Here is a 24196-nt window from a genome sequence, read left to right on the forward strand (position 1 = left end):
GGGGAATAGCCTGCCCTTTGGGTTCTCCATAAGGCAGCTGGACATAACCTAACTTAGACCAGAAAGTCTGCATGAAAGCAGATCAGGTGTGAAAGATGGCTATTTACAGACTCGGGAAATAGCTATGTACTTCATGACACACAGTACCCTAAATTCTCCCTATGAGGAAAAATACAGACCTATCAACCACTTAATAATGAATATAATATCCACTTTTTTGTGATCACGCAGACGCCATTAAGATAGATTCAGGAGCCACCAGCTACTTCTGTGGTACACCACAGTAGGCTACAAAAAACTACAGGCAACATGGTGAGAAATTACTGCCCTGATTAAAACTGTAGGTCCTCAATTAGGCAGTATGAATGCCAGCATGATTTAAACTGCCTGCTGTACCCAGCAGATGCCTTAATTTCTGTACAGGACTTCACTATCCCCCAAACTGACTGTCTTGCCCAACTCGCCTACTGGAAACAAGTGGTTGTGTGTGTCACAGTTAAACACCAAATTTACTCTGCGGAAATAGATGGCTACTCCCAGCCCATCTAAAGCTGTGCTTTGGCTTCTCAGCATACAGAACAGGGCTAACTCATGAGACGGAGAACACATGCCCTCCCAGTCGAGCACATTCTCATTCCTCTGTGTATCCTCGCTGTGCTTTTGTGTCCTCTTGGCAGGACCTAAAAAGATATGCAGCGGATGCACCAATGCACAATTAAATATTACAGATGTGTGCTAATGCTTTGGGAATGTGCCTGCTACCAAAGCCCTGCCAATTTACAGATTATTGTAAGAATACCTTAAAACTGGCAGCACCACCATCCCACCTGCTGTCTTTGTTAGGGATCAGCATTTCTAGTCCTGTCTCCACTTCAGGACACAATATGCAGTGAAGCGGCACCTGCTGCTCTTGTGTCTCTGATAGGGATATGTAAAGGCTGGAGAGTAGATACAGGTGCTCGGAGTCCTCCTGCACACTGCCTCAGCCAAATGTACGCTGACAGAAATATGAAGTTATCTCAGAACACAGATGTTTGGCTTTGCTGCCACTGTCTGACACTGGCACTTTATTTTCTTTATCATGTGTGTTGAATTGAAAGCTTTTTTTTTAGACTCTGACCTTGGCAGCAGTTGCTACTGCATTTCATCATAAAGATAGGAGAAAAGAAGAGGGGGAAAAAAAAAAGAAGAGGGACTTACTGGATTTTCATGATGCCCTTTGTAATCCTGAGTAGTTCATCTAAGGGCCCTCTAACACTTTTACTTATCATACTAATGCTCTGTCTTCCACTCCTTCACAGACACCTTTTTTTCCCCAACCTCACCATGTCTTGGATGTGATTTAAAAATACACGTATATTTCCAGTTGGCAGAGATGACTGAAAAAAATCTGAGTTAATTCTACACTGATCTTTTTTGAAATACTGGTTTGTGTTTTAAGCTGTATTTTTGTTACATTTTGCTTAGCATATCAGTTTGCAGTTCAGCTCACCTGGAGATGAAGTTGCCTATAAAACCTGTATGTGAACTCTGGTTCTACTAGTTTATCTACAAATTGTCATGACCTTTCTTAGTCAATATAATTGAGGATTCTGTAAAATGGTTTGCTAATCTGTCTGTTATGAACAGGCATTGATGACTTAATGACTGTAACACAGGCTAAAGCAATTCACTGAAAGGATTTTTTTCTGAGGTTGGTAAAATTACAAGTCCTACTGTTCCAGTAATACCTCTCACTGTTGTGTTTGCACCTGTACCCGACATGGTGCTGGTGGTTTCTGTGTTTTCAGTTTATTCCTACAGGAATGACACTTCTCCCCATGGCCCACATTTCTTTTCTCAGCTTTCTCCAACTGGGTCCACCTGTGTGAAGAACTGCTGTGCCATCCAGGAGATCCTTCCTTATTATTTGCCACTCTGTGAAACACAACCTTTTACTACCCACCCAGACTTTTTTTGGGGGGGGGCCAGGAGAGCATGCAGACAAAAAAAAAGAAATAAAAAAAAATTGAGCGGTGAAGACAAATTTCTTGTCAGTATTTGCTGCAGAGCGATGCCAATCTAATGAGCAAGTGGGATGACAATATAGTTTTTGATGCAAATCTACACAACCATGGTTGTCTGAGTTACAAATTTCTTGACAAGAGTCGGCTCACTATTATTTCAAGATACAAAGCTGAAGTTCAAAACAATGAATTCAAAATTATTCTGTTCAAGAAGAAGCCAGAAAAAGGAAGACAGCACGGGAAATTAAAAGTATCTTTCTGTGCTTTTTGTTGCCAAGGGTCATCTTTACAGTTACTTCATCAGTCTCCAGAAATACTTTAAGTGGTCCTGTAGAACTCAATAAAACTATAAGATATCTGACTTTATTTTATGTACTTACTCAAAAAAAGTGGTCCATCCTGTCTCATCACTTTTAGTTGCCAGAAGTCCACTGTTGCCATGGTAGGTAAATAAGACCAGCTCCTGTCCTTGTGCAGTCATGCTTTTCAAACATCCATTAGTGCCTATTGTCAGCCAGATGACTTGGTTATCAGGAGAGACCACTCTTACTGGCATCCGGTTGGGATCCCGTCTGATACGAAGAGTATTCCCATTGCTATCCGTTACTGCAGTAATATCATTATCATTGCTGTAGCTAAAATTGTACAGATAGTCTCCGGTGACTAAACTCACAGTGTACTGGTGAGTACCATTGACATCAAAGATATAAAGCTCTTGGTCAGTTGGAGAAGCAACTTCATAGAAGTTCATTGAATTCATTAAGGGTTTGTTCTTTGACACAGCCCGTATCCTAATATTTCCCAGATCGGCAATATACAGGGTGCCATCTGGAGACACAGCCAAGGAGGAAGGAGCGTTAAGTTTGGCATCTTTAGCATAGCCATCTCCATTTTGGTAACAGTCACAGTTGACATCATTTTTGCAATCACACTCTGAGGGTATTCCAGCAACTAATGAGATCTCTCCATCAGTTGTGACCTGTCTTATCCTATTAATCTTTTTTTCATCAGTCTCTGTAATGTAGAGTACCCCGCTGTAGGACACGGCAATGGCAGTTGCTGACTCCAGCGTGGTCTGGACAGCGTGTTTTCCCACCGCATACTCCACCCCAGGAACCTGGCAGTGCATCGGCCTCCCTGCAGCAATGCGAACCTGACGGTTTTCGGTGATCTGCAAAACTACGTTGTTATCCAACACGTAAATGGAGTTATCCATTGGGTTGATAGCTAAATCTGTAGGCCATTCCAGACGTACCTAAACAAATAGAAGTGCTTTATTAAAAAGTTAACCAGTGCAGATTAAATGAATTAATTCACCTTCAGTTTTGGAGAGAGCTGTAAGGATATTTTCCATCTGCTGTAAGCAATCATGACAAAAGAACTCACATGAATACAGGCAGCAAACTGAAGCTTTTCAGGGAGGCAAGGCATCCATTTTATTGAAAACAGCCAGCTGCACTGGAACTATAATACAGGTTGAATTTCCCCTCCAATAAATGCTATACTTTTCTATATCATAAGTAACTATTGAGACAGATACCAACATCTGAACACATACTTAACAACAGTACTCATCTTTCATTCTTGTTGTAGCAACAATGACTTACTACTTTCCAGATTACAAAACACTGTACTCCATTTTTTGAACATACCACTAGTGATGTCCCTTCTTGCCTACACAAGTTCTTGAGAAAAACAGAAAAATATGGGGGGGTTGTGTAAATCCTCTCATTCACTCTAGTAGGCTAAGGATGTTAGCAATTCAGAAAACATCACCATGCCAAGGTAGTTCTAACAGATATGCCATTCTCCCAGTATTTACTACCAGGCTTAATGTTTCCTGCTGATAGTTTTGCTGTTCTAAACTGAACTGAGCTTTATGGGCAGAAAAATTGAATACAGCAGCGTTTATAGCTAAGAAAACACACTGCAATTCGTGCCCTTGGAACAGGTTGCTTTCTCCCCCAAATCTGCTGTGAAATATCCATTACACACTCCACCCAGTTTTATTTTAAGGGGCAACAAAGCTGCATTTCAATTTCTATCCCCGGCTCAGCTTTTCAAATTAGCAGCAACTGAAAAGTACCTGGCTGATATGCATGCTGGTATCACAGGTTAGAGGTCGTGCTGAGGTCAGGTCGTTGGAGCCAAGCAAAGTTGATATTATTCCATTCTGATCCACTTTTCTGATCATAGTCCCATCAACAAAGTAGATTAACCCATTCTTGTCTATTGCTATTCCTTTAGTGAAGCAAAAAAAAAATTAGTGTTTTTTTGCTGTACTAGCAGTGAATATATTGTCCATAACTAAGGATATAGGTAGTATGTATCTAATGGAAATTGCAGGCAGAAAATCTGGTCTCAGGCAGTAGGTAGTAAAACAGCTTGTTAACCAATGTTCAGTATGAAATCTACTACTGTTGATTGCATTTGCTGTTCATTTGCTGTTGTGTGTTGAGAAGGGACTAGCTCTTAAGTTAACCTAAAACATGGGGTAAGTGGGACCAAAAGCAAGGTGGATTTTACATCTTCATCACTGCCTGCCAAGCACATAATCTAAATGAGCATTTAAAAATGCGCAATAACCACTCAAGCCAAATATTTCCCAAAAAATCAAACCTAATTGATTTCAAAAAAATCAGTCCCCATAACTTTCTTCCTCAGTAGTCTTTCCAGCTGGAAAAAATTACTCAAAACCCCAATTTTTGAGCCAACTACTGGGTTCAGTAATTAAACACGCTCATGCCCTCAGTTCTGAGCTTTTGCATTATTTTGAAAGTTACAAAGGGAGAACTCTTTTTACCTTTAGGGCTCATGAGAGTTGCCTCCACCGCCTTGCCTCCATCACCACATCTTGCCTCATCGAAAGGCAGGCACTGCTCCCCTGTTCCTCCTATCACCTCAGCATTTTTGGTCAGGTCTTTCGCGCCCGTGAGCGACTTCGGCCGATAAATCCTGCGTGTGTTTGTGTCAGACACGTACAAATCTCCTGTCACGGGGTCAGTTGCAAGGTAGTATCTGTGAGCTGGGTTGTTGCTGTAAAATGGAATTACACATTGCATATGCTGTAATTAATTGCACCTAACATTGGATCAAGAAGAAAAGTGTTCAGTTCATATGCAGTGTGCAGCAATACATAAAAAGTTAAAGTCAATGGTGATGCTCTATGCATAGGTGGCACAGGTCATGGCCACAAGACCTTTTTCACTTCATATTTCTCGCCTGTGTCACAGGCAGCCCAATCCAGACTAATGCTTTGGGGACAAAAGATCCATTTTGTCCGTGATGCTCACAGGCCAGTTCAATGTTCTGTATATTACAGATGATGTGTGTTTCTGTAATAGGCCAAATCAAAATACTGTGGTTTAAAACCTTCCAGAAGTTCTGGGAACCTTGAACCAGTTCCAAATTTTGCAGCAGGACCCCAGCCCTCGCTTACACTTTGTTGCTATTATCCTACCTGTTTTATTATAGTAAATTATAATAAAAATATAAGGCTGCTGGGTTTAGGTAATTCATAAACAGAAAAAGTAGTTTGAATGATGAGTTCACAGGCAAGAGATAAGACATCATTCATAAGTATTTGTTTAATCCACTGCTTTCAAGTATGTGATATGCATGATTTAACACATTAGGAAAAGTCATCTCTTCCACCAGAGCACTGAGCAGAGCTTTTCCATTCTTCCTAACTCAGAGTCATATTTCAAATAACCTCCACATTGGCACAAAACCGCTAACTATGCCAACACAATCTTTATTACAGTGAAAATATATATTGCTAACCATTTTCCCAGAAACTTACACTTTGCCTCTCCACTGGTGCCACATAATTGAGAATTACTGTCTTTACTCCCCTGCTGGTGAAAAAAACAGCCCAGGAGATTACCTTTTGTGTTGATATATTATGATGTAGAAACTTAACCCACTGCAGTTGGGATTCCTGACCTAATTTATGGTATAAAGAGCTGAAATAAGGTCATGTAAATACAGGAGGTAATTTCAGATGCTCCCCTCATGGATTGAAGCAAAGTGTCAGAACAGTCACTTCTGATGTTTGCAAAAGTGCTGCTTATACAGATCTACCAGTTTGGTGATAGCCAAACATCTGTTTGCAGAATGCTATACTTCGCATTTTGTAAATGCGTAACTGTGCTAATGTAACACATTTTTATGTACTACCACTTGGAAAAAGCAACAAGAGACCAATGGGAACAACTTGTGAACAAATTATGTCTTTTGGCAGGGACAGATTTTTACAGCTATCCAATTACAGAAACATAGGAAAAAAAAAGTGTTGCATAAATAGGATTTTATTTGGTTTTAAGACTTTTAACATGTTGGTTCAGAACGAAGAAATCACGTGAAACAGACTAATGAAATCAAATACACAGTGATTAGCACCTCTTAAAAAGCTCTGCAACAGCACTGAGTGTTGTACGGCATGTCTGAAAACAATCAAATGTAGGCTTACTTTAAATTTCTGTCTGTTAGAAATCTATTACTGTCGGTTTGCCAAACAGTTGGAAGGTATTTTCAAAACCTTAATTTTATGCAGCGATCATTTAATATGATGACTACGTAGTGTACGAATTATTTATACCTCCATAGACTGCAAATTAAATTATACCCATTTACATCATTACTTTGGTCTTTAAGAAACTTTGCAGACACTTCAAATATAAACACATTGCAAAATGTGAAATGTGCAATTAAATTGTATTTCATTGTAATTTAAAATAAAGTCCTTTCTTATACTACTGAAATCTAAATTGAAGTACCTCTCTTCAACGCATCTAACATTGCCTCAATCATATTTTTTAACCACTGGAATAAGGAGTCATCAAATCAAAAATTAAGTAATTTATGCCTAACACAATTATTTCTTTCTAAAAAGAATTTTTAAAGCTCTTTTCTTTATAAATATGAAAATATTTCTATGTTCAAATTAATTCCATTAAAAAAACATTGGGGGTGAGTTTTATTTGATGAGTGTATCCTCATCAAATAAAAAAAATACACATGATAAATTAAATGTATTTTGTCATGGTACTAAAAAATCTCCCCAAGTTTGGGAGTGCATGAGATATTACTATTGAATCAATATATACTCTCCAACTTGCCATACGTAGATGTCTAGTGGCTCCTTTCTGAGCTAATACAACAGGCATTTCTTCGGCATTTCTTTTCAGGTGAAGGTTGAACAGCTGAGGCAGTTTTAGCTGATAGAAAACCCCAGTAAGTCATGGGAGCAAGACACAATTTGAGGAACTGAGTAACTGTCCAGTGAAAACTATATTTGCTTTCGAGCCAGAAAACATCCATGTGCACTATGCAGATCTCAAAATCAGTAGAGGGATAAGCAGACAGCAGCTGGAAAGCTGCAGGGTTTATACTATTTCATTGTACCCTGAAATGGTATTAAGCTTCTGCCTTCTACCAACAACAACAAATGCAAAGAAATAAAATCCACAGTCAGTGACTCCTTGACTCATTCATTATTGCCTAATTGCCGTCAGTAGCTCTGCAAAACATGCAGTTATATATACCAACACAGGCTCCTGTAAAGACAAATGACTAAAAATTAACTTGTTCTGTCTATGCCAAATAATACTAAGTGCTTTGAATTTAAAGTGTGCACAGAGCTATGTAATGATCTATTTCCCTTTGCTTTTATCTTGCTTAGGCCAATCTAGGCAGATCACCTGCACTACTCTCTATGCACAGATTTTTTTAAAAATACTCTTCCTGCTTCAGTCCCCCTCTCTCTTGCCTTCACTGTGTGCCCTCTAAACCATATACCCTCCAAGCTGTTTTTATGTTTTGCTAAACTTTTTTTTCTGGCTCTCTACAGACTTGGGATAGCGCCATAGCCTACAAATGACCTCCCTATCTTCAAAGTCCTTCTAAACATTCCTTCTTCCATGAATGCCTATCAGCATTAATCACCCACAGGCAGCAGTGTGTATAAAGACATCAGTTCAGCTTTGAGATTGAAAAGATGTGAGGTCACTAGTACACGAGAGGATAAATTGGATCTGCATTCTCTCTCTAATTTAGAGTACAGGCTACTTGAGGTGGGAGACACATCACATTCTGTGCTAAAGCACTGTGTTTACAGAAAGGAAAGCTGAATGCTTGAATAGATAAGAGACCTGAACTAGAATTTAGACTTGTTCAGTTACTTGAGGAACGCATTTTCTTAGTTCTAATACCTAGCAATTATACATTGCAAAGTGATCTGTTGAGGGCTGTTTTCCAAACTGCAGTTTAAGCTGGAATCTCCTTAGTAGTCCTTAAGGGTTTGCCAGTGAAACTGGACCTTTGCTCCCTTCTCTTACAGGCCATACAGATGTGTTTCCCTCTACAGCATTTCACAGGACTCTGTACAAATGCATGCAGACAAAAGAAGATATTTGGTCTTCCAGTCTGTTCTTAGCCAGGGAGCCCATGGCAATAGCATTTGGTGGATCCTAAAAGTTTACCCATCTTAAATGAGAAACAGCTAAATTAATAGAATAAAAAGCTGCCAACAAGCTGCCAACCTTGCAACTGGAAGGCTGCACAGTGGGCTCCACATCTCCTGCCTACTGGCTCCAAAATGGCTCCTGCAGAGCCAGTTCTCCACAGTCCTCTCCGTCTCCTTCTGCCTCGGGAGGAACCCCCACTTCACTGCCACTATATGGGCACATGCTGTTACACTAATTTCTGTGGTATGATTGCAATTTTGCTACCCCGAGCTTCTGCATGTGTAGACATGAATAAAGCAAAAAAGCTTCAATATTCTTCCCCACCAACTTTTCTTACACACAGGGATCCAGTTTCTGAAATGCCGCAGTTGAGCCCGTGACCATAGTTCTGCCAGAGGCAGGAGACAGTGGTGCTACTAAATCACAGCAAAACAAACCTCAATACGCATCTGCTCTTTAATCCTATTTGTACATTCCACATTCCAAGTATTATTCCACATTCCATACATTTGTCAAGACAGTGTCTTATCCAGTTGCAATTACAACTTTGTGACACCACAAGGGATATAATTCTTTTAGGAGTAATGGAAGAAATACAAACTAAATGTAATACTGAAAACCTAAACCCACCAAACAGAAGAGACTGCCTCTGAGTCACACATGGAAAAAAATCCCATAAAACCAACTAGACTTTGTATAAGCTTCCAATTCTGATCATTAGCACCAATGCGAACACCTTATTTAGTCATGGAATTTTATTGCCTAACACATTTGAAACATGCTTCTTAAAACATGAAACCCTTCCTCACAAAGAAGTATGTCCAAAGAAAAGTGAATTTAAAAAATGAGGACAAGAGAGATATGACTCAGTGGGATTTGTTTAAAAACAAGGAAGGAAAATGACTGGCAGCAAAAAGAAGAGAAAGAGACCAGTGGGCCTGCTAGGGTGTATACTTAGCAGTTCTGTTAAGGTTTGCAGGGTTTCATGTCTCCAACAAGATTTTAGCATGACTCTTGTTTTTTTATACTTATCAGCACCAACTGTTGTGGCAAAGCAATTCTAAGCATCCACCTTCTTCTGTTCTTGCCATTATTGTAACAATGCCAGGATGTTGTATTACAATCCTCTGATTATTATGACCAGTCCTGTGAGTCTTGGTATATTTTAAAAACTCCTGGACTTCTGTTATTATTATTTCAACTTCCACTATTAAAAGAAGTTCATCTTTAAAGAAACAAATCTCTTAAATGTGAGCCTGAAAAGACTCAACATCAAAAGGCTAATGAAATGAACTCCCTTGATACTTTTATAATTTTATTACTTATATGCCATTCTCATCGTATTTGGGGTATCTGATTAATGAGTGAGTTTTTATAGGATCAGCAAAAGTGCTGCCAGCAAGGAGCGAGCAGAAATGAGGGAACAGCAAAGGAGGGCATACACAAGCATAAAAAGAAGGCTGACTGCGGACAGAGAGTGATGAGAAAAGAGGAACTTGTATCCGAAAGGACGATACCGCCTGACAGCTGACATAACTAAAACATATGAACTCATTATTTTTGAAAAATACTCCTCTTTTCTAGTAATACATCTCAGAAATGACTTCTCCATTATAAGCATTCATTTGTTAAAAAGAAAGAAGAACAGTTAGAAAAATATAAATCTTCTTTAAGGAATGCTTACCTATGTCTAAAATCTTTATTTCTTGGTGGGAGCAAGTAAAAAAGAACAGAAAAACATTATTAGACAAACATTCAGAAAGGATGTTAAAAGATGAGAAGAAGACAACATTTACATCTATCATTAGTGAAGTGGTGAATGATCATCTCTTGTCCACTTACATTGATTGCGTAGGTTAACCCTTAAAATCCACAGAATTATGACTCTGGGTAGATTGAGTTCTCACATTTAGATAAGCACAGTTAAAATATTTTATGAGGATAACATGTTTTCACTTCAGTTTTAAATACTTTTTCAAACGTTTTAAAATATTTTGACTCAATTTTTTTTTTGTTCCCAAAAGCATCTGGAAACTCAAACTTACACCGTTTTAGAAATCAATTAATACTTTAATTTGCCACAGTAATTCACAACTCCAAAAGTCCAACATGAGAAAAAAACATACCTTAGCTCCAAAACACTAGTTACATTTCCAGACGGGAATATCCGACGAACGTAGTTGAAATCCCCCACATACAGACTGCCATCTATCCCGCTAGCTAAGGCAACGGGAGCCAGTAGCTTATTACCATCAGCTTGACCATTACAACTCGGACAGGAGATGCTGCGTCGTCTCCCATTGCCCATAATGCTACTAACAACTGGAGGTTGCTGAGATATAAATTGATTTTCACCATTTCCTTTGTAGAGGATTCCTGGCAGATGACATTAAAAAAACCCAAAAAACCAGTTTTTAAAAACTCTGAATGTATGTACACAAAATGATGCACATGTATTCTAAATATTCTTTTAGCTGATTAGAATAACTTTAATGAATTTTGTTTCACCACCATATTTTTCTCACTACAAGTAATAAAACTTTGTTAAAACATTTATAGTTATATTTAAGTCACAGACATGCAAATATTAAATTACCTTGTCCACAAGATGTAGTAGAAATACTAAATATTCTAGCACTTATAACACAAAAATGTTTTCCTTCCTTCTTATTTTTAAATGTTAATAATTTTAATAGCTTTAATTCAGAATAAAAACTGTCATGTTAAAGGAAATATAAGGTGTATTGATGAAAGCAAGGTCCATGTTCCTACATCTTTACAGTTTTGAAATTGCCCAGAAATGACTGACATTCTGTGCATTTGTTATAGAAAAAGAGAAAAAATATATTTGCAAATTGTATTCCTGAAGTCCTAGTATATCTAATTATGAATATAATGTCGAATGTAATCTAAAGTGGATTACCGCTGCAAATTGTAAATATTAATTAAAGAGCCACTTCAAAAAGTAGTAGATTGCTTCAATTTTGCATTATAAAGATGCTTTACTCAGCTCACAAAGAAAATGTTCCTCTGGCAACAAAGTCTGCCTCAATACCATGTCTGCAGTTATAGGCAGTTATTAAAAATGTCAAAACAACAAAAAAAATGTGCTGCCAGACCAACCTACTTCTAAAACTTAATTCTGCTTTGAGGCATGAAAGAAACAATAATTTTGTGAAGACAAAGCAATGTGCCAGCAGTATTTTTCTTCCATTATAGCCTACACAGGAAATCTGAGAGGAAAAATGGATGCTTTATGTTAAATCCTCAGTCTTAGGGAAAAAAAAAAGTGTGTTAAAATGTTGCCAGGACCACACTGTTGAATCTCATAATGAATCCATTAAGGTGTCCTCTACAAATGGTCAGCTATTATGGTTATACTCATAAGTCACAATATGTCTTTCCGTGGTACAATCCATGTAAACCACGTGTCACTTTGTACTTTACAGTGATCTGTGTTTTATTGATTGCATGCCCAGAGTTTCAAGGCAGTTTGGGGCTGAGGGATACAGTTATCTTTTGAGATGTTTATAAGAAATTTAGGATGCATTTCTTTTTCTCTCGTCATTCCCAAAGTGTACTCTTTATACTGAAAGGTATGAGAAAAAACAACTTTGCTTTCTTCTTTGAATGTCTGAGGTATTTTCACTGCTTTTAATATCATAAAATGCAAGAGATTATAAATGTAAAACAAATATACATGATAAAATTGGAAAAAATGAAAACGGTTTATGGAAACCTAATGGCAAGTAATCTAAACAAGTAATCTAAATCAAAAGAGGGAGAACATATTTTTCATGAATAGGTAAAGCCTGAATGCATTAACAGTATACAAAATCCCCTTTCCTATGATTACATCATTTATGACAATCATGGTACTATAATTTTCCCTGAAATAGCTGAGTTCTACAATTTTCATCATAGGAATTCTACAAGTCAGCACAGTGCACTATTGCATCTGATTTATTCTGTCATTACCTTGAAAAATTGGTCCTTCACATTTCTCCTCTATTATCACAGAATAAAAGATGTACATTAGACTATTTACTGCAGTAGTATGGGATGCTCACACAAACACTGTCTGCACTCTCTTCTGAATAAATTTATGCAGCTCATCCACCTTGTCATTACAACTCTCCACTTCGTTTATTCAATTAGACACATGCTACTTTGAAAAGTCATTACTTGTCAAACGTACTCTTAAACATAATTTAAAGCCACCATCAATTTACCTTGTGAACAGAAGCAATCTTATATATATATTTATAATTATAGCTCTTTATATTTTTAGATGCATTACTTTACAGTAGTTTGCATAGGGGTTATTGTTTTTGTTTTGTTTTGCTTTTAATTTAAAATTATGTACTATGACACCTTTTCCCTTGATTTGGTTACCTTATTTCTCTACCAGTCAGAAGCGATACACATCCTCTGTGTCCTTGCACTGCTGGCAGAGAGGAGGTGGAGAAGTTTTTTTTAAGATTTGGTTTTCTTTCTCATTATCCTACTGTGATTTGATTGATAATAAATTAAACTAATTTCCCCAAGTTGAGTCTTTTTTAATCCGTGACGGTAACCCATGAGTGATCTCTCCCTGATCTCATTTTGATCCTCAAGTCTTTTGGTTTGTTTTCCCTCCCCTGTCCAGCTGGGAAGGTGAGCGACAGTGTGGCTTTGGTGAGCACCTGGCATCCAGCCAGGGTCAACCCAAAACAGTATATCCAACAAAGGCTGATAGTATCTGATGAACTTATTTATGCATATGTATTTATAGGATGAAGAAGCATGACATTCACTGTAAATCACAGAATCACAGAATATCCTCAGCTGGAAGGGACCCACAGGATTATTGAGTCCGACCCCTGGTCCTGCACTTGAAAAACCCAGGAGTCACAGTACGTGCCTGATAGCATTGTCCAAATGCTTCCTGAACTGTGGCAAGGCGTGGCAATGTGATCACTTCCCTGGGGAGCCAGGGAAGCTCAAAGCATTTACCATATGCAAAATGTTCTATAATTTTCTTTTTTTAAAATAACAGAGTAAATAGTCAAAAAGTTTGAAGGAGAGACCTGAAGTGCAGGGCAGTGGAGTAGTAAAATGAGCAAGAAGAAAACGAACTCCTTACCATTCTGAACATCCAATACATGATGTTTATCCAATGTCCAGCCACCCATATTGGAGGCATCCAGTTCATAACCCTGCAAAATGGCAGTCCGCTTTTCCCAGAGAGTTAGATCCAAGCAAGACTCATACTCGTAACCTACAGACACTGAAATAAGAGTACATTTCCTCATTAAGTATAGGATCTTGTTCTGAAGAAGAGTTTAAAGAATGTGATTTCCTTAATCTACATATGTTCTTTTGCTCTCCTAGGCTACCTGAAAGTCCCTATGACTTCCTTACATGTGTTGAAAGTATTAAACAAATCCTGGGTTATTAAAATATTTTTAGTTATTAAGAGTAAGTGGATTAGGACAGATACAGAGGAAAGCCCTTTTGTGATGTAAGTCAGATTGTTATTATTGTGCTTTCAAGTACATGGAGTATGCAGACTAAATATCATACTGTATTATTAGGCTGAGGGCTACTTCATGGGGAAGAATTAAAGTGAAAAAAGATAGTGGTTTCTTTTTCCATTTAAAAGGAATTTTTTTCTTATAATGCAATGTTTAGATTAGTATTTTTTAATATGTTTTAATATCCATTGTTATTTCTCATCTTATTCTGCTAAGCATTTTCTACTTGATGGATACAAGCATTTGAGATCTGCTTCCCTATCTTCAAGACAACACTAAGAATCAAAAAAACCCTCTGTAACACATACCAACAGCTTCAGATAATCCATAGACTCTCTGATTGTATGCATCAGTTTTATCCCATATGAAAGTGTATGCTAGATTTGGGGATGCAGGGAACCATTTTTGGAACAGTCTTCCCACCACTGCCACCATAAGATGAACCTTCATTAAATTAAATGGTATAACAGACTGGGTCATAGTAATCTTCAGTACAGATTTATATCCTGCAGCTCTGGAGCTCAAGTATGACAACTTCAAGTCGGTTCCTGGTATTGTCGTTTCTTCGTGAAGTACCTATGCATTGTTAAGAGAAAAATACAGTATTTGAAAGATCTGAAAATTAAACAGAACAATGCAGCTATCATAAAAGGATGTCTGACATAATGTTACATGACAATCCATTAGGAAGTATCATCTATATCTGGTCTTCACTTAAGAATGTAAGAAATTACAACCTTTCACCTTTTTTTCTAAAAAGTCAAGTCTAAATTCTTCATTATACTGAAGTTGCTTAGTTGATAATTTCTGCTGAAGGGTTTCAAAGACATCTCCTTTATTTTTATGGGAGGAAAGGAAGCATGGAGGAAAGGGAAAACATCCCAACTGTTTTTTCCAAAAGCAAAAAAGCATCTTTAATCTAAGCAAAAATTGCCCCTTCTTAGGCTGCCATCCATGTCCCAACTGTGGATATGTAATAAAGGCTTCACATTTGAGTTGAGATGCCTAATTGCTTCTGTAGGAGCAGGAAGAACTTTTAGGTATTTTATTATTTCCATTACCACTGGATTGCAAATACTTTGAACTAGAGCATTCTTCCATTTATTTTGAAGACAGATAAGTAGGGTGCCTCAGGGAAAATTTTTTCCACATTTCCTGATCAATATTCACTACTCAGGTATCAGCTTATCACTTTCACTTTTCAGAGAGGCACAATAATTCAATTTCATTTTTAAAAGGTTCCTCCCCTCCTCTAGCTTGTCTTTTCATCTGAGCTGAGGAGCTTTTGTGGGTGATGGATAGACATGAAATATTTCTACGTAATGTAATGAGAGCCCATACTGTCCTATACCTCAGTCAGAACAGAAGCACTGCAGCCAGCACTTTGGATAAACAGCTACCAAGTGTCCTGGTTTAATTAAAAACAAAAAACCCGACAAACAAAACAAAAAAAAACCCCAAAACAAACAACAACAACAAAATATCCCCAAACAAAACAAACAAATAAACAAACAAAAAAAAAGAGAGGAAAAATGTATCTAGGCACATTTATAAAGGTAATGTTTCTTTAGTGGAAAGAGAGGGAAAGGATGCTTGAAGCACAAGCTCAGAACCTCGATGGTTTTACAGGAACATTCTCAGGGTAGTGTATTTGGAAAGCTTTATTTTACTCTTCTGTGTCCTGGTCCTAAAGTCTGAAGACCAAACACTAATTAATACTAACAGAAAGCAGACATTAGGAAGCACTGTCACAAATACTAGGCTTAAAACTTCAGTGGGATCAAAACTTGGCTGCTAAACAAGTGCTGTTAGCTCTATGCTTGGATGCTGCTTCTAAACAATTGACTGTCTGTCTTGAATAGGGTCAAGTAATGTGGTTTATGCTTTTGAGGAGGGCAGCAGGTGCTACACCATCCTCTAAATAAGCACTTTTTTGGGATCTAAAGAAAGATTTATACAGTATTAATTATATCTGCCTCCCTCCCAATAACAGTATCAAAAAATCAGAAATAGTATTTTGACTTATTGTCTGACATTATAATTATTTACATCTGATATATGTAGACATAAAACTGTTGTTCTCCAGTGAGATTATAATAGAGCTGTAGGAAATAAATGAGGAACTGGAAGATACAAGACAAATCAAATTCAGATTTATAAATTCTTAATTCTCATTCTTTTAATATTTCTTTGTTACTCACCAAGAGCCTGCCATCACTGAGAAGAAATGACAAGCAGCATCATCACCTTAAAAGATGTGAGTGGCCTCATTTCTATTTGAAAATGTAGTCTGCTTTCCCTCAGCCTCATATATAGACAGTATCTAAGCCAGAGAACATGCGAATCTTTTCTACATGAACAAAAACACCTCTCTCTAGAGAGATAAGTGATTATGAAGACGTTCCTTTTCTGAGACTTTGAGGGAAAAGCACAAACCACCCAGGAACAAAAGATAAATTCCTCCTCAAGACATCAGCAGGAGTCTCATATACTGCACATTAAAACCAGTCTAACAGATGGAGGTCTCTGTAAGCAAGAGTAGAAAAAGAAATAATATGCTTGTAATAGGGCACAATTTAATGGACTTCACTGGTCTCCTGTTACGACCATTGCTTCTTTTACAACTGGAACTCTGGAAGAGCAGTGTTAAACACATAGGTGGTCTTCCAGTACTCTTGGTTGAGATAACAGGCAATAAAGAGGACACCTTGAAGTTTCAATTTTCAAGACATTCCACTGTGTATTTGGATTACTATCAAATTAGAAACTAGGACACTCATGCAGTTCTCAGCGAGGTTTAAAACAAAACCCAAACCCCTATTATTAGTTTCTGCAGAAGTCTCAAATACCTGCTGGAAATCTGACTCATAACTTTCTTCTTTCCATAAAATATCCCCTGTAGTAGCTTATTTTCTTGAGAACTTTAGAAATGTAGAGGTAGGGTTATGCAACTCAATCTCTCTCCCAGAATCAAGCATTACAAAGAGAATTAAACAGTTTAATGTTCATCCGAAAAGTTAAATCATCAGGCACAGCAGAGAGCATCCTATGGGAGCCATGACAACACATCAATTGTAAAGCAATCAAGAAAGTCACTGGGATAAAAGTCACATCAGGAATTGCCAACACAACCGAGCTGTCTGTACTTTACCTTTTCCAGATAGAGTATCAAACTATTTTCAGAAAGGCTGATACCCTAAGGGGACTGAATTATAGGCCAACCACCAAATTCTAATGGTTGACATTTTACTTATGGATGATCAAGCTTCTCAGAAGGACAGCTATGAAATATCTAACCTAGGGGACTGGATAAGGGTCACCTCAATTTTCACAAAGACAGTTTGTTGTCCTGAGAGTTCATGCTCGTGTCTGAGTCACATAAACTGTGCAGGACTCGTCGTCTCTCGTGGCCAGCAGGACTAAAGCTGTCCAGGCTCTGGAATGCTTTCCTGCCCCAAAATATAGTATGATTCAGGCGACATGCTCAGATGGTATTAAGAACTTTGAATAAGTAATGAAGTTAGGGGGGAAAATGGCTGCTGTATTGCTGTGATTTTTTTGGCAAATTGAGTAACTTCAACAGAGATTTGAGGACAAATTTCAGAAATGAGTATAAATTTTAGTCCTAGTGTCAGTAAAAGGTTGTTTGCTGAGAAGTAACAGCTAAGGTGCTGCATTGAAATGGAACATCATCTTGGTTTGAGAGGGGTAAAGATAGCATTTTTAGATACAGCTAGATATTGGCAACCATTGCTATTACATAAAGGTTGAGATTAAAGAGTACCAAAGTTATACTTAAAGTAGAAGCTGAAATTGCTCATTCCAAGATACAAAAATGTTTTTTTTTCCTTTTTAAAAAAAGCACTCCCCTAGAATTGAGGCTCTTAAGTTAACTTATAAAGCAAGGAGAAATAAAAAGGGGAAAAATACTTGTATTTTCTAGATTTAAAACATGGTTGAGGTACCACAGAGAAGAGAAACAGGAAAAGTCATACACATGTAGAAACCTAAAAACGTGTCCATAACAGAAAAAGGAGGTGTATATGAAGCTTCAGAAAGCAAAAGAGAAGAAAACCAGAAATTGTGCGGGAAAAGAAGGACACATGAATGAAGATATTTGGCTGTAAAAGTAATCTCCATTTTTTTCTCAGTACAAACTTGAAGTTGTGGAGATATTAGCTAAGTGAAACTAGGATGCAGCATCCAGAGAATGCTGGGATAGCTAGATATCCTATTATACTGCCGGTTTAAATGTTAAAGTGGAATAATTTATTTGCTGAAAATTTGGCCAACCTTAAATTAGCAATAATCATTGTTATTAAGTCATCAAGGCCCATACTTTATCCTGAATTCCTCTAGGTAAATAATTTTTGTCAACTTCTGCTGTATAGTATTGCCAGTAGTGAGAGAGAGTCTGAGGAAAGGAAACTTGAACATATAATTTGAAGGAAAACATTCAGTCTTCATTCTCCCACACACTTGAGGTGACAGAATCAAGCTGCTCAGGACTTGCAGAAGGCACACTAACAGCGAATAACAGAAGTTTAGGACAAGGAATCCCTCAAATATTCAGTTTCAGAAGTGTTCATTGTGACTCGTGGGTTTCTGTCAGACTACATGGTGATATGTGGCAAACAGACATTTACTGTATTTGGAAAAAGAGAGTAACAATATTATCAAACGTAGAAGCATTTCCAGCTTAACCTGATCTCCCTCATCTGCATGCAGTTTACTGTCTCGTTCCACACTGATCAATCTCAGCTAGTTAAGTCTAGGCAAAGCATGGTAACTTGCAATTAAAAGTAGATAAAGTTATGCCTAAGTAGTCCAAATTTAGTTAACATGTTATTATCATCCTTCTTGAATAACCATCTGTCTGTGATCACCCCTTTACCACTTGCCTTCTTTTTTCAGTTTCCTTTCTTGCTGCTTCTTTGGTACAGACTTTAATTCCCCCTCTGATCAATCTGAGATTCATAAGCCACTAAGTACACTCTTGGAAATATTACGTTCAAGAGATGATGAAACACTTCAAAGGATGATTACAGCAGCACTCATTTTCTCCTGTAGTATGTGATAGTGAATCCTGTCACATCACATGAACAAGGTGACTAATACTGACTGAAGGAACATGGGCAATGATTTCTTTCTCTGTGCCTTCATCCAGTCTCTCACACTTTAAACTGGCATTGACTCTTTTTCATGAAAAGATCTACGGGAGTTCCTCTGGAGCTGAACGTACAGTTTTGAATGGGATCTGGTTCTGCCTATCTTTTTTCAGAATAGTGACTTTTTTGGGAGACATATTGTTGAGCATTATGCATTTCTGAGGGGACCCTGATCTGGAAGGGGTACGTCCCAGTCATGGCTGTGCAGCTCCCACTTGCTGAAGCAGGAAATTATGTGTGCTATAAGCAAAGAATACAGAAGAAAACAGTACTTAAAGGTTTTTTTACTTAATACTGGAACTGGATTTCTTGCATATGTAACAAGAGTACCATTTTACCTTATCATAAATGACCTATTGGCACCAACTGCCTAGAATCCACTGAGAACATGATCTTGCCTTCCAGCTGGTTTCCTAGGGAAATCAACTTGACCCAACAGTCCTGCCTATCAGACCTCCCACCTCTTAACTTTGAACATGGAAACCAATTTCAACCACATTTGAAATAACAATAGAAATCTCTAAAGATAATTCAGTTCCTTTAGGTTTATTACAAAAAGAAAAGGTTCAGGTAGGGAAGAAGCAGTCAAGTTGGGACTCCTGTGAGAAAAAAAAAAAAAGTCTGAATGCAGTGTGGAAAGGATTGGATGTGATAGATAGGTGGAATTTCATCAAGGTAGTAGGAATTCAGACTTCATTAGTCCCACTGCTCATGAAATAACTTTGTTTACCTCAACATTACAAGTGTTTTTTAAAAATTTGTATTTTCTGACAGTCTTGTATTATTATCTTTTTCTTGATTTATACCCCATCTATCTAAGCCATTTTCCATAATTTCAGGAATGGAATCTATCATCTGCTGCCAAAACAAGTAAATCAGAGCTGTTTTTCAGTGGACTCTGTTTTGCAAATACTTTCTTTTAATTGACTTGCAAGTATCAAAGGGACAGAAATGATAGTGAGGATAAAAGCAACAATTTTCTAACACAGTAAAGACTTGTATGAGTGTCTAGTTGTAATTTCCTTACATCTTTCCTTGAAACCTGTACTACCACGAATTGCTTAATGAGTTAGCTCTTTTCTTAAGAGCTCTGCATGAAAACATTTGAATATATTTTCTGTGTTTCCCTTGAAGAGGCAAGGACATTTCTTAGTGAATGGGAAAAAGAGTGCCCTATGTAATTATGACATAGTGAAAGTAGGGGAGAGAAAAAGAGAGAAAGGAAAGGAAGAGAAAGAGGGAGGCAGGAGGACTGTTTCTTTCACTAGGAAAAGTTCAAAAATCAACGATGAGACACATATCACTTCTGAAATGCAACTGAAATGCTTAAAGAGCCAAGAGACTAATGGATGAATCTAATACATCTATCTTAGAAAAATTAAAAAAAGCCATTCCAGCCACAGCTTTTTCCATTTAAATCAAGATTTTGATGTGAAGTCTTACTTTTGGTATTTCAAATTCTGAAGAAGTAGATTAAAACACATGGTCATTGGCTTGCCCTCAGTGCTGCAGAGTTCTTTTAGTTTTTAAAAATCTGTTTAGGACCAAACAGAAAAATCGAACTATATGAGTCTTTAAGACAGAGTGAAAAACACCTTTCGTTTTCAAATTCTGAGGTGCACTTCTAACAGGAGGGCAATCCAGAGTCAGATTTTATGGGCCAGGGCCTCATTGATGAAGATATTCTGTAAATTAAATGATGCAAACAAATATAAAACCAGACACTGATGTACACCCAGCTTTCTTACTTTTCTTTTTCAGATGAAATTTTAAAAATCGTCCCATAGAAAAAATAAATTGTTCTGAAAATAATCACATTGCAAACTCTTAGCACTTATTCAGAATTATTTTTGAACAGTAGTTTGCACTGTTTTCATTACGGTTGCTTAATACTAGCCTGTGATAAAATTCTATTTATTTGAAGCACACCTTACCTGTGTCTCTGGGATGATGGGACTATCTTCAGGAGAAATTCTAAAGAAGGTGGATAAAGGTGATGACACAATAACGGGGTTTGGCCTTACAAATCCGCTTAGATCACAACTAGGAATGTCATTCTCTTCCTTCTTCATGACAAGGGTATCCATGACGTAAAACACATTCCAGGGAATCCATACTGTGTGATACTGTGTCAGGAATGGTGATCGCTCAAACACCAGTGTCAGAGAGGCACCACCATTCGCTACCAAGTCAAACCTAGAAAAAAAACCCAAGAGGGCTAGCTAGTCAGCAATTCCCAAAGCCATCCACAAACTCTATTTTATGGATTGATTCTTCATTCCATTGTACTGCTCTGAAGGCAGAACGACTCTACTGGAAACAATGGAGAAATCAATTAAATTATATTACATAATACCGCACAGAGAGAATTGAGAGTTTGGGATCCTGCGTTTAAACTAAGCCAGCCCTTCTACTTCTACAGTATATAATCAGCATGTTTTACATTTGAAGAATGTACAAAGTACAACTTTAGTCAATCACTTTGTTAATGTCTTTTGTTTCCATTATTTTATTATTATCTTAGTTTTACAAGCAGCTCTTCAGTAAAGCCTTTGCTGTCTTTGTGACTTAAAAGTGCTTCAAAGGGAACTTACATTCCATCCTGGCGAGTGATTGTATATCCATAGTCTGGATAGTGCAGAAAGGAGACATTGACTCCAATGAGTGGTGTTCCATCAGCAGTTAATACTTGGCCTCTTATGACAGATGCAAGACTGTGAAAAAGATGCAGGATTAAATTACAAGCTTGTTTTTTTCATTCTCTTTTGAATGAATAAAAGCTAGTGAGTGAACACACACACATCCACTCCCCCCCCCATTTTATCAACTATCATTAAAAAAACATTCCTCAGACTCTAACCCTTTTACAAGTTTACATAATTTACATTGTATAAACAAATGCCTCAAAATCTACAGATAATAATTTTGTTTCAGTATTGTTGATTTTACTTTGGTTTATTTTGTCTGTACTGAGTTACTAAGACCAGAAATTCACTGAAGAATTTTAAAAACTTGTAAACTCTACATGTTCTCACTGTAAGTCATAGCTCTGGCAGACTTTTAAAGAAAAACGTACTTTTCAATTAGTATCAAAGCAATCTGCAAAACTGCAGGGACTATGAAGTACAAAATTTAAAAGAGCAATAACGAACATTGGTGCAACAACTTTTAATCAACTGCTGTGCCCAGACGCATTAATGCTGTTAAATTACTGCAAACGCAGTAGCTCTAGTGTAAATCATCTTCTTTCACTCAGTGAGATCCCAGACACCTGCTTCCTGTTACTGGTTTATTTTCAGGTCATTACTGCTTCATAGAGCACCAGTCAAATAGTTTACGCAATTATACTGTCGTGCACTTAACAGTTCTATTACATTAATTCATAATTTATATTATTTAGTGAGCTCAGTTTAAAAAGTGCAGCTTTGCTTTTCCTTCTGAAGTGTTTTCATTGCTTTGATATATTTCCAACTGTGCTAGCCTAAATCAACTGGTTAAATAAAGATTTATTTAATCATTAATGAAGTGCCCTGTTAGAATACAGACACTAAGCATGGCAAGTACCTTCTGTAACCTACTGGCACTGGTAATTTGAATTTTGCAGGAAATGAGAAAAACCCAAGCAATTTCAAATATTAAGAGCAAAAGTCTTTGCTGGAAGTCCATACCATGAAATTCGCAGTCATAGTTGATCTTATCACATGAATCTCACACACTCTCCAATTTCTTTTGTATTCATGAGTAAAAGATGAGTCATGCTCACCTCTTATTAAAAGGACTTTCCCCAGGTATGACATGAGTGCTGTCTGCTCCGATGAGAAAACTGATGCGGTCATAAAATGCTTTGGCAGCTTGCTGAGATGGAGACTGTTGGCTTTGGCTGATGATATCTTGGGGATCAGGTAGTCCACGACAATAAGGCTGGTTTTGGCAAGAACTCTGCAAACAGCAGTCAGGATCCATACAGTCAACTAGCCCATCTGTTGGCAGAAAGTCACATAAATGAACAAACTCTTCCTCCTGCCCCTCTGCATGAGAATGAGTCAGCCAGCAGAGAGATTAAAAAAATTATGTAGTATGAAAGAATACTCATAATTAAGATTTTAATGAATTCACTTTCAATTAAAGAAAGTGAGTTTGTTTCCACTGGGTTCTTAAACTCCCATGGAAATCCATACAAACTGAATATACTCAGTATCATGTAAAAATTAAACCTATTTATTCAACACTTTTATAAAAACAATTTGAACAAACCAGAAAACGAAGATGCTCAGGCTCTGCATACACTGGTAACTTACAAATATCAAACATTTCAAGTGGGTCTAATTAGCTTTTATGTGAGGTTATTTGGTTTGCTAGAGAAAAGAAGTAAATAACTTCCCCTCTGCTGTTTCCCTCAAGTTTTTTAGCATATCTATGCTGCAAGTAGCTTTAAATATTTCACAACATTTATCAAGGTGGATTCCTTTATACCTTGGCAGAAAGATTTTGTTGCTAGTGGCAAAGGCAATTTCCACAAGTTTTTCACATGAAAATGTATGAGAGAACAAAATCTGTATTTAACATTCAGATTTTATTCTGAATAAACTGTTAAGAAATGCTGGCCAGTATAAACAAGATTTAAACACACGGGTGCTTTTATGTTTATGTGCTGAAATATTCACATATGTGGAGCATTAGATCTGTCACATCAGTGGAAATCTAATTTGGTGAAAGATTAAAATCAAGATCAAATTGATAACTACTAATTTGCTGTAAGTAAAGTTGTAAGGAAAATGAGCCTGGAAATGTCAGCTACAGGAAATTTCTAGATGAATGTAATATGGTATCACAGAGCTGATAATTGTTTCCCCAAAAGAACAGCAAGATTGAAATAGCTCAAACATTTTATTATTCACTTTAGATCAGAGAGGGAGCTTGCTTGCTGCACTAAACTGAAAAATACACCAATGGAGCACTTGGAGGAAGGCCATGACTGCTTCTCTCACAAAAGAATCTACCTTTAGAGTAAAACTTCTTTCTGAAGGGAAAAATATCAT

General features: G+C 37.3%; 1 protein-coding gene across 8 annotated transcripts in view; it reads right to left on the bottom strand.

The window, feature by feature from the left end:
* Window positions 1-24196, bottom strand: part of TENM3 (teneurin transmembrane protein 3) — a 381689-nt gene that overhangs the window by 32893 nt on the left and 324600 nt on the right. For all 8 annotated transcript variants that reach the window (XM_018070569.2, XM_018070609.2, XM_018070616.2 and 5 more), the window contains 10 exons: window positions 22921-23137; window positions 21752-21871; window positions 21092-21353; window positions 14298-14565; window positions 13599-13742; window positions 10600-10849; window positions 10158-10178; window positions 4810-5042; window positions 4093-4247; window positions 2387-3261 (listed from right to left, as the gene is read on the bottom strand). In XM_018070569.2, coding sequence (XP_017926058.1) covers window positions 2387-3261; window positions 4093-4247; window positions 4810-5042; window positions 10158-10178; window positions 10600-10849; window positions 13599-13742; window positions 14298-14565; window positions 21092-21353; window positions 21752-21871; window positions 22921-23137 — 2545 coding nt within the window. The remainder of the gene's footprint in view (window positions 1-2386; window positions 3262-4092; window positions 4248-4809; window positions 5043-10157; window positions 10179-10599; window positions 10850-13598; window positions 13743-14297; window positions 14566-21091; window positions 21354-21751; window positions 21872-22920; window positions 23138-24196) is intronic.

Source organism: Manacus vitellinus, unplaced genomic scaffold (genome assembly GCF_001715985.3).
Source record: "Manacus vitellinus isolate BGI_N305 unplaced genomic scaffold, ASM171598v3 scaffold_0_pilon, whole genome shotgun sequence".
NCBI classification, from domain to species: Eukaryota; Metazoa; Chordata; class Aves; order Passeriformes; family Pipridae; genus Manacus; species Manacus vitellinus.